Here is a 13446-nt window from a genome sequence, read left to right on the forward strand (position 1 = left end):
CCTCAGTCTGATACAAAGATGTGTACAAAATTCTCTGCACAACAAAAAGTGGATCAGCATATAACAATATGTTAGAGACAAATACAACAAAAAAGGACAAGGGTTTTTTCAGTGGATGTTTGCTGATTGGGCAATTCTATTGATGGGCAAATCAGTATTGCTAGATATACTCCTCTAGTAGTATGTCAAATTATATGGATGCTTAGTTATTGGGTTAGAGTTTAGGAAACCCAAAAACAGAAAACAAACCAAAAAAAAAAGTAAAGAAAAGAAAAGAAGATGTGTTCTCACCTTAACTACAGTAACCAAATTTTCTTAACAAGAAGATATGCCCATTTTCATATGGTACCAGAGTATATGTTTTTAACACATTCTATGGTTCTTTTAAAAACATTATCAAAAAACAAACTAGGTTCCTTATTATGCAGGTGAACTAAATGGTTTCATAATCAGTGTTTTAGTCATTAAATTTTTTAGGTGCTTTATTTCATGAAGGGCAGTATGCTTAATTGTTGACTAAATGCAGGTTATTTATATAGCACCATTGAAGGCTATTGTTCGGGAAAGAATGAATGATTGGAAAAAGCGTCTTGTCTCTCAGCTTGGAAAGGAGATGGTGACAGTGTTTGCTTATTAGTCATTAATGAATTTTAACATTGGTACTGGTATTAACAAGATATTTTTATCAGGTTGAAATGACTGGAGATTATACTCCAGATATGATGGCCCTCTTGTCAGCTGATATCATAATATCTACTCCTGAGAAGTGGGATGGTATCAGTCGTAATTGGCATAGTCGAAGCTATGTCACAAAGGTGCATCTATTTGTTGTTATTTTATTTAATGGGATTCTTTTTTCCTTTCATTTTTGTACATTTTATAGATATTACAATACTGAATTGCTAGATCATATGCATATTTCTGCCAGTTAGGTATTGATGTGTAATATCTAATCAATAGGTTGGTCTTATGATTTTGGATGAGATTCACTTACTGGGAGCTGATCGTGGTCCTATCCTTGAGGTATTACTCAACAACTGCTGTAACCTTTTCCTGAGTGCTGCCACTATAATGGAATCTAAGTTCTCTGAGTTTCATTATTTTCGTCTTGTCTTTCTTGATGGTTTTCTTAGTGAAGAACTGATTCTTTATTATCTTGTATCAAAATGTAATGCATAGCACATTGAAAGAAATTTCACTGTTAAGATTTCCAGACTCACTGGTCTGTTAGATTCCTGTTGTGAAATATTGCTAGGTTTTTTTACATTAGAGTTGTGTACATTCATGTAATTTCCACAAGTGGATATCTTTTTCTTTTGATTTTCAAGAGAGATACATAATTTTTTTGCTGGTGAAAGGGCAAAAATGGACTGGAAAAAAATTTACAGCAGAAAATAGCTGAGACATTTCTCATTTTATTTGAATAAATATTCTGTTTTTTTTTTTTAATTGCTAATGAGGGTGTCCCGAGTTCTTTGAGCACCTAATTATCCCCTCAGGGGCTGTGGGGGTGTAGTCTCCCCTCTTCACATACAAAATTAATTGTGGGGAGGAATTGGGTGGCCCTAGATGCTGGCTAGAGGTTTCAAACCTAGTATAAAGGAATAAATATTTTTCCTTGTCTTTCTTGTTTCATTAACCCACAAATTTATAATATTATATTTAATTCTACAAAATTTTTCTTCATTTAGTCTATGGATGGTCATCTGTCCTGGGTCTTAGTGACAGTGGAAATCTTACTGAGTTTGTTTATTTGATTTCTTTTGTTTGGAATTCTATGGTTACAATTCTTGAGGCTATCTTGTTTTTTATATTGGTCATGAGGTGGTTCCAATGGAATAAAATCCTTTTCTTATCTGGAAAAAAAAAAAAAAAGTAAAGAGAAATCTCAATTATAAAACTAAACGTTTCCAGGTTATTGTTTCAAGGATGAGATATATATCCTCACAAACAGAGCGCGCAGTACGGTTTGTAGGCCTTTCGACAGCTTTAGCAAATGCAGGGTATGTTTACACATAATTTTATAGTTTCTTTGAATCTTCAGAATGCTCTTGCTTCTTTTCTGTTGGATCTCACTTCCATGCCTAGAATTATCATTATTATGTTTGTGTTTCATTTCTCAACTATTTGGCCTCCTCAACAAAGCATAAATATATATATGTATATATATATATATATATATATATTTTTTTTTTGGCTTCCATTCCTGTCTATCTATAATAATATTTTGTGAAATAAGTTTTTGATTTAGTTAATGTAATGAAATATTTTTTGTTAATTTTATGTGTTTACAAAATGTTTGCACTACTACTTAAAAAAAATTTGTTTGAACATTGAATAACCAGAACAATGTCTGCAACCACTATGCTCAATACTTTTTACTTTATGATTTTCTCATGTTCTTTTAATTTAGTGATTTGGCTGATTGGTTGGGTGTTGGGGAAATCGGTCTCTTCAATTTCAAGCCAAGTGTGAGGCCTGTACCTCTTGAAGTTCATATCCAGGTAGTTCCATCTTCTCATACTGTCTGATATTTCTTGAAATGTTCTTCAATTATATTATGTATTCTATGATATATACTCCCTCTGTACTCAAAAGCATGTTCTTGAAAGAGACACTTCAGTTTATAACTTCTACAGTTTTTTTTTGATAAGTAAGAATGATATATATACGGATGACTACTCTATGCAAGAAAAGCACAGAGCAAACCAGAAAATTACAAGAAGAGAAAAAAGAAAACAGAGAAAATACATAATAGAAAACCAAACAATAGATTAATTACAAAGTGAAAGATAGCTAAGAAAAGAAGCGAAAGAATTACTAGTCGTGAGTCTCCAAGCCCAAGACCAATTAAAAAGAGTTCCACTAAAAGAAGCAAGCATCTGATCATTGGAATTGATTTTGTTCCTTCCAAATACACCATAATGTGCACAATGAAACTAAATTCCAGATTTGAGATGAATGCTTCCCCAACCAGTTCCACCAGCCAAAAAACAAATCTAGAATCGATCTAGGTATGACTCACGACACTCCAAAAAGTTATAAAAACAAAGCTCTATAACCGATAAGCCATCTCGCAATGAAGGAGTAAGTGGTCCACTGTCTCCCCACAATGTCGACAAATAATGCACCAGTCCACAAAATCCAAGCCCCTTAATCTCAGGTTATCAATCATTAGGATCTTATTCCAAGCTACAAATCAAATGAAGAAAGAAACACGTCTAGGGTCATTAACTCTCCATATACCTTTCCAAGGAAAGACAACTAAAGGAGAATCTTGCAACTTGTTATAATACGATTGGATGTAACAATCCCCATTAGGCTTCAACTTCCATCTCAACCAGTCTCCAACATCCATTGAAGGAGTATTGGCTCCCAAGATACGAAGAAAATGCAGCCCTTCATCCATCTCCCAATCATTAAATTCCTGAATAAAACGAACATCCCAAATTCTTCTATTTTCCACCCCTTGCCTTGACAAAGAGGCTTCTACAGAGGCCTTCTTGTTAATAGTAATACAATACAACCTCGGGAAAGCCACTTGGAAAGGTTGATTCCTATACCACTCATTCTGCCAAAATCTTACTCTATTCCCCAACCCAACAACAAATTGAATGTTTTTGCTAAAATCCTCCCAGCTCATATGAATACCTCTCCACAAACCACACCCATGAACTCCCCTACCTAACTTAGAAGTCCATCCCCCCCACTCTTCCCCAAACTTTGAAGCTACCACCCTCCCCCATAGCCAATTCTCCTCTTTCCCAAACCGCCACAACCATTTCCCCAATAATGCCTTATTGAACGTGGTAAGTTTCCTTATACCTAAACCTCCGTTAGTTACGGACGCACAAACTTTATCCCATCCTACTAGATGAGTCTTACTATCACTCCATAGAAAATCCCTTTGCAGTTTTTCAATTCTATTAGCCACATAAGTAGGAATGGCGAATAGTGATAGAAAATAGGTAGGAAGACTAGATAACATGCTCTTAAGTAACGTCAATCTACCCCCCTCAGACAAATACAACTTCTTCCACCCGGCCAACTTCCACTCAATTTTTTCCAAGATAGGATTCCAAATTGAAGGAGAGTTATGCGCAGCTCCTAGCGGCATGCCAAGATAAGTCATTGGTAAAGTTCCAACTCTGCAGCCCAAAATTTCAGCCAAGGCATGCACATCATCTACCTCCCCTATTGGAACCATTTCACTCTTCTGCACATTGACCTTTAAACCTATTATAGCCTGAAAACAAAGTAACAACAACCGAATATGAAGAATTTGCTCCACGTCTGCATCACAAGAAAGAATAGTGTCATCTGCAAACAATAAATGTGAAACACATTCCCCACCACCCCTCCTTCCCTCAACTTTAAAACCACAGATTAAGCCAGCTCCCTCCACTCTTCTTAACATCCTACTAAAAACCTCCTTCATAATCAAAAACAGCATAGGGGATGGCGGATCCCCTTGTCTTAAGCCCCTTGAGCTACTAAAGAAATCCGTTGGAGACCCTTTAATCAAGACAGAGAACTAAACTGTGGATATACAAGTATGAATCCATTTACACCACTTCACCCCAAAGCCCATCCTATTCAATAAATCCAGAAGAGCCTCTCAATTCACATGATCGTGGGCTTTCTCAACATCAAGTTTACATATGACCCCAGGAACCCGACTCTTCACTCGGCTATCAACACATTCATTCGCAATAAGAACCGAATCAAGGATTTGTCTCCCACCCACAAAGCTATTTTGAGTTTCAGAAATCAACGGATCTAAAACCATTCTCATATGATTTGCAAAAACCTTAGCCAAGTTTTTATACATACTCCCCACCAAGCTAATAGGCTAATAGGTCGGAAATCTCTAATATTAGAGGCATCATTCTTTTTTGGAATTAAAGCAATGAAGGTAGCATTAAGAGATTTTTCAAACTTACAATATTGAAAAAACTCATCAAAGACCGCTAAGACGTTTTTTCCACTACTCTCCAACAATGATGATAAAAAGTCATAGTAAACGCATCCGGACCTGGAGCTTTGTCCCCTTCCAAGTCTCTTACAACTTGAGAAATCTCTTCTCTCTCAAACTTTCTTTCAAGCCAAATCCTCTCCATATCCCCAATACAATCAAACTCCAAGCCTTTCTACAGTTGCTCTCTTATGCTATAACTTTTCTAATGGATGTTTTGGGACCAAAACAAATTTGATAATAAGAATGGCATAATATTTTCCAAGTAATGGACTTTTATTTTCCCTTAAAAATAAACACAAAAGGATATGAACAGTACTTCCTGAATTTGAAACTATAGAATTAATGAACAGTATAATATTTACCTGTTCTTATGAAGTCACTGTGAGATTATGCATTATCTTTCTATTAATTATTTTATCATGTATGTTCTCAATTGACATGATAAACATACTTTTCTTGCAAAACTTTATTATCAAGTCTATATCCTTGTGTTGTTGACTCATTTTAATTATGAAGTGCGAGTAATATTCTTATTGCTTAATGTGTGCCTGTTTAAATGTTTCTATACTTTATATTTGAAACATTATGTCTTTCACATGATAAGAAGTGATGATCTTCTTACCCCCTCCCAAAAAAAAAAGGGAACTGATGATCAAATGCTATGGTTTAAAGGTATCACATTCAGCCATGTAAGTACCAATAGTTGTTGAAGTGTAGTATAGAAAGTGATCCACATTTACCTGATCATTGCCACCATTGACAATTTACTTTGTAAGAAGATGTGTATGAGGTCTAGACAAGGTTTTATTCTCTTCTTTTTTGTCATGTCTAAACATCGCAATATTTCTGAAAATTGGTTCATGTGTAACTAACTACTATTACAAAATTTGGAATATTTTGCTCTGGATTTATAAATCTTTATTTGTTCAAACTACAATGATATTCTTAGTGGATGGTAAATGAGATAGTAACAAATACCCTGTTCATGATTACTTCTTCTGGTTGATGTGAAAGTTGATTGAGGCCTTATGCATATTTCAATTCTGATGTCAGTTTCTATGAACAGGGTTATCCTGGAAAGTTTTACTGCCCGAGGATGAATAGCATGAATAAACCCACATATGCTGCAATATGCACCCATTCACCTACAAAACCAGTTCTTATATTTGTTTCATCTCGTCGCCAAACAAGGCTTACTGCTCTGGACCTCATTCAGGTGTGATCCATTTCATACCTTGAATATGAATTGTTTAATTTTCAGTGCCGTTAAATTGCTCTGGTTTTTTTGTAATGGAAGTTTGCAGCTTCAGATGAGCAACCAAGGCAGTTTCTTAATATGCCAGAAGAAGCATTTCAAATGGTTCTATCTCAGGTCACTGATCAGAACCTGAGGCACACATTACAATTTGGCATTGGGTTGCACCATGCTGGTTTGAATGACAAGGATAGATCTCTGGCAGAGGAACTTTTTGCAAACAACAAGATCCAGGCACTACTCTATAGTCTTTCATTTATTTCCTAATTAGGAAAAAAAAATTGTTTCAACTTTTTATACTAATGAATTACATCATACAATTATAGGTATTGGTTTGTACCAGCACATTGGCGTGGGGTGTGAACCTTCCAGCACATCTGGTCATTATCAAGGTGAACAAAAACTAAATATGGTGTCATGAAGTTCTTTTTCACACTTTTACATGCAAAGGAAAATTGCAAGCATTAAAAAGTGACAAAGTTCTTTTGAGATAAATATCCAAGAGATTGGTCTATGTATCTGGTCTTCTGGTGACAAATTAAGTCACTTTACTCTTCATGAAACAGTCCAAGCACCTACTAATTGGCTCAAAAATACTCCTCAAATCAAGTGCACTTGTTTTGTAAGCCTTTCTTAACTGATTTTGATAGATTTTGGATGTTATACACATTATACTTGATTTCGAAAATTTCATTTGAACTTCCAGACCATTCAAATTTCATCTGTAAATTATTATTGAATTTTTGAAGAAAATCCAAATGATGTTTTAACTGAAAGTTTTGGTTCACTTTGTTGAGGGTTATGCTTAAACTAAGAGTAGATTTCAAAATTTTTCTTATTTTACTTATCAAAAAGGGAAAAAAGATTTCAAAAATTTTCTTCAAGGTATTTTATCATTTTGTCACCTGAAATTCTGCAGAAATCATATTTCATTGTAAGTGAAAGGTATTCATACTTGATTCCAAGTGTTCTACTTTGTCTCCTTCATGTGATATATTGTATTGTGATATTCTTAGGTTGTATTAAGTAGGCCATTTGTATGAAGATTTGAGATAAGTACAGGGATAATGATCTGCCCCCAAGCCATTGGGACATAATTTTTCACTTAAAACAAAATTCCATCTTCCATATAACAAGATTGCAATTATATTTGCAATTTTATCTCTTGCTAGCGTTTTCATATATTTCTACACAATGAAATTTGGAATTTTTTTGAGTTAGCATTTTATTTTTACCTAGTGTTGTTTTGCTTAACTTATTAAAATCCTGAGCTATTTCAAGTGAAATTGTGCCGCACTCATGTTATGACATTTTGAATCAAGAACAGCTGATCTAGGAGTGAACCCAACAAACTTTGTTTTACTAAAAGTTGGTGTCAGGATTCATGAACCTAATATCATCTGGAAAGAATACACTTTTTATACTTGCAGCTCATTTAATTTGTAAAGCATCTGGAAAGGGAGCTGCCTTATAGTTAGTTGAACTTACCAGATTTCAGCAGGGATGAATCCTTATTGATAATTGATCAACCATATTTTTATCAGTTGGAGAGGAGCTTGGACTTTGTTTTTGAGAACTATGGTGTAGTTTTATACACATATCTATAATCTTTACAGAAACTTGTGTATATTATTTAGCAATGTTTTTGAGGAAATATTAAAGGTGAGACAAGGAGTTTGACATTTCATGAGTTTACAAGAAATTTTAAGGGGAAAAAAAAAGTTTCTGTCATGGATAGATGTTGCAATATAGAATCATGTTTCAGTTTGTGCGAGGAAGAGAGTGAACATTTCAGGAGTTTAAAATAATTTTGAGGGAAAAAAAAAAAAAGCTTTTCTGTCACGGATTAAGTACCACTTGAAAGATGTTGCAACATTTTTTTTAGGGGGTGGCCCCATTTTTTTGGGGGGGGGGGTGTGTTGCTAAATAACGGCAAGGGGATCAAACCCTGGATCTTGATGACCACACGGGTAGGAGTGCCACTTTTCCAATGAAGTTTGTAAACAAAATTATTTCATATGATTTAAGTAATACAGATTCATCACTGGTCGATCATAAGATCACGAGTCTTATGCTAGGCAAGAAAGTACTGCCTTCAAATTCATGCTATTCTGGCAGCTCACAATACTCTCTTTCTATTTTGAGATCCTTTTTTTCTCCATATTGTTAAGAAAACATGTGTTTCTGTTGCAGGGAACAGAATATTATGATGGAAAAGCAAAGAGATATGTTGATTTTCCAATCACAGATATCTTGCAAATGATGGGTCGTGCTGGCCGCCCACAATTTGATCAACATGGGAAAGCAGTCATTCTTGTTCATGAACCCAAAAAGAGCTTCTATAAAAAGGTTAAACTCAAAATGGTAACTGTGTATGCTTTCAATGGTCCTTTGTTTGGGAATCTAGAGTAAGTTTGATGTTTTGGATGCAGTTTTTGTATGAACCATTTCCGGTTGAGAGTAGTCTCAGAGAGCAGTTGCATGAACACATCAATGCAGAGATAGTTTCCAGCACAATTTGCCATAAGGAGGATGCAGTGCATTACCTTACCTGGACTTACTTATTCCGTAGACTGGTATTGTTTTGGTGATTACAGAAACAAATATTTGGTTGCTAGACTGGAATTAGTCATACAAGTTATTTTAAACACTCTTGAATGTTTGGAAGATGCAATATACATATCAGATCTAATCCTCCCCTGTTCTTCCTCTTCAAGTGCTAGATTTGAAGATCATGAAAACCTTTTTTCAGAGAAAGGATTCACAACATGATTTATCAAATATGGAAAAAAGATTAAGATAATATTGTGCACATCAATGCTTATGATTTTTTATTTTCATGTTTTATTTTTACAGACGGTTAATCCTGCTTACTACGGCTTGGAGAGTACAGATTCTGAAATTATAAGTTCTTATTTATCTCGGTAGTAATTCTAAGTTCTTATTTATATCAGTAGTAATTTATTAGCTAGACCTTATGGAATTTTGTTGGGATGTGCCATCTTCTCTGTGATAGTGCTAAGTTGGGTAACTCTTTTATCTTTTTGCAGGTTAGTGCAAAACACATTTGAGGATCTGGAAGACAGTGGATGCATCAAGATGAGTGACGACATTGTCGAGCCTATGATGTTGGGCTCAATAGCTTCTCAGTATTACCTCAGCTACATGACTGTTTCTATGTTTGGTTCAAATATTGGTCCAGACACGTCGCTTGAAGTAAGTTGTAGTTATATTGGTTTCATTTTTACTATTATTTTAATCATGAATCTTAAAAAAATTCTTCATTGTAGGTGTTTCTGCATATACTCTCTGCTGCTTCTGAGTACAATGAACTTCCTGTGCGGCATAATGAGGTATTTCTGATTATGTGTAGCCCATACTTGTATCCTGACTATCTTTATATAGTAATCGAGTGTCACAAGTTTGAAAGGAATAAATTATATATAATATATCTGAAACTTTGCCCATATTATTTGGTAATGAACTTACGTGTTGCTTTACTGAATTCTGAGAAATGTCTTTCTTGTCAAGCTGAATAGCACTTGATACTTTGTTCAGCGAGCAGCTAATTAAAACTTGGAAGAAAAAGAAAGGACCTCAAAATTATATTCATACTCATTTTCATTCCTGTTGTCAGTTCTATATCTACCCTTGAGATATTTTCTTTATGACATGTAAAATTATTATACTGATTATTTTTTTACAGTTCAGGCCTAAAAAGTCAACGTAATTTTTTGTTGATTATTATTGTTCTGAAACAGTTTGTTCATCATAAGCTCATTCTTTTTAAATTCCAATGAGCTCTAGCTCAAATGACAATTCCTCCTCCCTTAATAATGGGATGGAGAGTAAGGTTGTGGTTTCAAGACTCACATAGTGCGTATGTAACTTACTGATAAACAAAATCTCATTCTTTTAAATTATTCATGAATTTTTGCTATTGTTTCTTCAATTTCTGACACATGCACACTGAATTCTAACATTCATGCCATCCATTGCTTGCATGGCCTCATCTTAGTTGATATTTTACAAGACATATTTGAATTTTGTATGTATATCTGTTTCATCTCTACCCTTTATAGGAAAATTACAATGAAGCATTGTCTGAGAGAGTTCGATATATGGTGGATAAGAATCGCCTTGATGATCCACATGTCAAAGCAAATCTGCTATTTCAGGTTGAAGCTGCTTGTGACATCAATTTTAGCATGTCTTTTTTTTTTTTTGTCCTTCTCTATCCTTCTATCTTTCTATTGAACTTTCCCTTTCCCTAATAGTTTTATCTGCTTACCATACATATTTTTTGGGAGACAGGCACATTTTTCTCAGTTAGAATTACCAATCAGCGACTATGTCACAGATTTAAAGTCAGTGTTGGATCAAAGTATACGTATCATCCAGGCCATGATAGATATATGTGCAAACAGTGGATGGCTATCAAGCTCAATTACTTGCATGCGTCTTTTACAAATGATCATGCAGGTATCCTCTGTACCAATCATGATGAAGCTATGGAAGATTAATTTATTACTTTTTGCAAATTTGTCTATTCAATTTTAAAGGTCTAATTATATGTGTCTTAGGGTTAAAACAATTTTTAATTTGGGTTTTTATTGAACAAGTTGTGGTAAATTTTATATTCAGGGGCTAATTTGAATTTTTGAGATCCCTGTGAATTAAGGTTTTTTGATAATTTATTTGAGTCTAAAATTGGGGGAAGGCGGCCTACTAATCACCTCTCCTAGAGCCCCCTAGAATTGGGAATTTTGTGCACTAGGTATGGCTTTTATTTGAGTCTAGAATTTTCTAGGAAATCCTAAGTATTTCATGTTTTCTTTTCTTTGAGTTCATTTCAATCTTTTATTAGTTATTACTTTAAGGACAAGGTTTCTCTCCAAACTAGTTTGGAGAGAAACCCTTCAAATTCCTATATCTTTTTATGCATAATTTTGTTCCACAAAAATTTGAAATTTAAATATTTGATTGATGACATAGCTACTGATCTTTGATCTTCTTGAAATTTTGCAAGCATGAAGAATATAATAAAAACATGCAATTCAACGGTTAGATTTTCAAAATTCACATCCAATAAAAAGATATAGGAGTTTGAGTTTGCATATTAATGTTCCATGTACTTGATGATTAAATGGAATTGATCAATAAAAATAATGAGTGTTTAGTATTGAGACATGTTCCCCTTGTTAGTCTTCTTCCCTTTTTTCTCTCTTTTGTTTTTCCTTTTCTTTCCTGTGGTACCGTTTGTACAGCCCTTGAACACTAAATTTATCTATCTTTCTTTCTTCTTCCCTACAACCCCAACTCAAGTCTTTCCTTTTACCAATAAACCCTAAAACGTCATATACTTCCTCTATCAAATAGTCATAAAAAACTTGTCAACCCTAGCTAATTTTGAACCCTAACCTTTTCTTGAACAACTCCTTAAACCCTTGATCCACAATAGGTATCTTGGAAAAGCCAAGAGTAAGTAAGATATTGATGTTATTGCTATGGATCAATTCAAGAAGGGTTTAAGTTCAAAAGTCTTCCAAACCGCGCACACTAGGTGTGATGGTCACTCCACAAGTATAAAGTTTTTGTGAGATAGGGGGCAAGGGTCAAGGTTCAAGTCTTCAGGAGGGAGCTTTATACAAATATACACTTAGAGATTATGTTTGAGTAGAATTTCAACCTTTTTGACACGCATGTTCACACCTATAACACACAAGTTCGATCCATAGTAAAAGCATTTTTACCAATCAAAAAAAAAAGTTGAAAAGTTTTCCAAGCATTGATTTTATCATTTCAATTTCAAACGAATTTAATGATTAATGATGTGTTGTGGAAGAAAAATTCATTATCCTTAGTGCTTTGATCTGAAGGTGATTGAAGAGTTTGTGCAAATTTCAAATTCAAATGTTCTTGTACGTCAACACTTTAAACTTGACGTTGAGGCTCCAACCGAGGGAGAATGATACAATTATGGAAGATTAATTTGTTACTATGCAAATTTGTGCCCATTTGATACAATTTATTTTTCACATTTTTGAAATAGGGTATTTAAAAAGGTTGTACCTAGGAAAAAAAAGAATGAGGCTTTAAAAATTTATACCTTTGCAAAAGTGCGGTTTTCAAACCACTGAAGCAAACGTGCCCTTAGTCTATTCAAGATTTTTTTTATGTGATCCACATGTGAAGTAAAAGTCATGTGTTTTTAAAAGTTCAGTTATATGCGTCCCAGGATTACAACAATTTTTAATTAACAAGTTATGGTCAATTTTGTATTCAGCAGTAAAACTGTAATTTCATCAATTCCTATGAATTAAGGTTTTGTATGACATCTTGGTATTTCATTTGTCTAATTTCAAGGAGATCCTAGGTATATTATGTTTTATTTTCTTTAAGTCCATGTCAATCTTTTATAGTGATTACTTTATTAGGTTTTAGTTTACTAGTTAGGAGCTCTAATACTACTAGGACAAGAACGAGTAGATATATATATGTCCAATGTACTCGAAGAATAGATGGACTTGATTAATAAATATTTTGTTCATTTAGTATTGAGGCATGTTAATCTTATTGTTCTTTTTCTCCTTTTTTATTTATTTTCTCTTTCCTCCTCTTTCTTGTGGATACTGTTCATACCCTTAAAACAGTGTACAATTTCCTTTTTCCTTGTAACTCCAAGTCAAGCCCTTCGTCTTAACTATGGAAACCCTAAATAGTCCATCAAAACTTATCAAACCCTAACCCTTTTCGTCAACAACCCCCTAAACCCTAGATCCATAAATCCTTCTAAATCAAAACCCACCACAAGCACACAGACAAGGTTCATAATTTGTTCTCATTAAGCCACATATGACTATTTATAATAAATGATAAATTCAATCAACCTGTAGCGATCACGTTAACATGATTATCTTCTTTGATGTTGCCAGCTAAATGGCTGAAGCCATGGTTGAACATTCTTAGATTTCATTACTTCCCATCTCTTTACTGTGTTTTACATCTGGTGTTACTGTAATGAAAGCTCCTGTTTGCTGTATTTTTCTTCTTTTAATAATTACTTTCCCAAGTGAAATCTTTCCTTAAAAGGCATAATCTTAGACAATAAACATTCCTACTGAAGTTGGGAGATTTAACCAAAGTCAGAATAGAATATGGGTCTTGATGCCAGCTGACCAAATGAAATAAGAAAAATGAAGCTTTCTCAAAA

At 34.1% G+C, this 13446-nt stretch overlaps 1 protein-coding gene across 1 annotated transcript in view; it reads left to right on the forward strand.

Moving 5' to 3' along the window:
* The window catches only part of LOC126703055 (DExH-box ATP-dependent RNA helicase DExH14), a 38086-nt gene that overhangs the window by 22032 nt on the left and 2608 nt on the right, over positions 1–13446 (forward strand). Inside the window, exons 31-45 of the mRNA XM_050401960.1 lie at positions 527–616; positions 690–815; positions 961–1023; positions 1915–2003; positions 2414–2504; positions 6045–6194; positions 6276–6467; positions 6560–6625; positions 8427–8582; positions 8666–8809; positions 9090–9157; positions 9284–9449; positions 9524–9586; positions 10316–10411; positions 10548–10715. Coding sequence (XP_050257917.1) covers positions 527–616; positions 690–815; positions 961–1023; positions 1915–2003; positions 2414–2504; positions 6045–6194; positions 6276–6467; positions 6560–6625; positions 8427–8582; positions 8666–8809; positions 9090–9157; positions 9284–9449; positions 9524–9586; positions 10316–10411; positions 10548–10715 — 1728 coding nt within the window. The remainder of the gene's footprint in view (positions 1–526; positions 617–689; positions 816–960; positions 1024–1914; positions 2004–2413; positions 2505–6044; positions 6195–6275; positions 6468–6559; positions 6626–8426; positions 8583–8665; positions 8810–9089; positions 9158–9283; positions 9450–9523; positions 9587–10315; positions 10412–10547; positions 10716–13446) is intronic.

This window comes from Quercus robur, chromosome 10, assembly GCF_932294415.1.
Source record: "Quercus robur chromosome 10, dhQueRobu3.1, whole genome shotgun sequence".
Lineage (NCBI taxonomy): Eukaryota > Viridiplantae > Streptophyta > Magnoliopsida > Fagales > Fagaceae > Quercus > Quercus robur.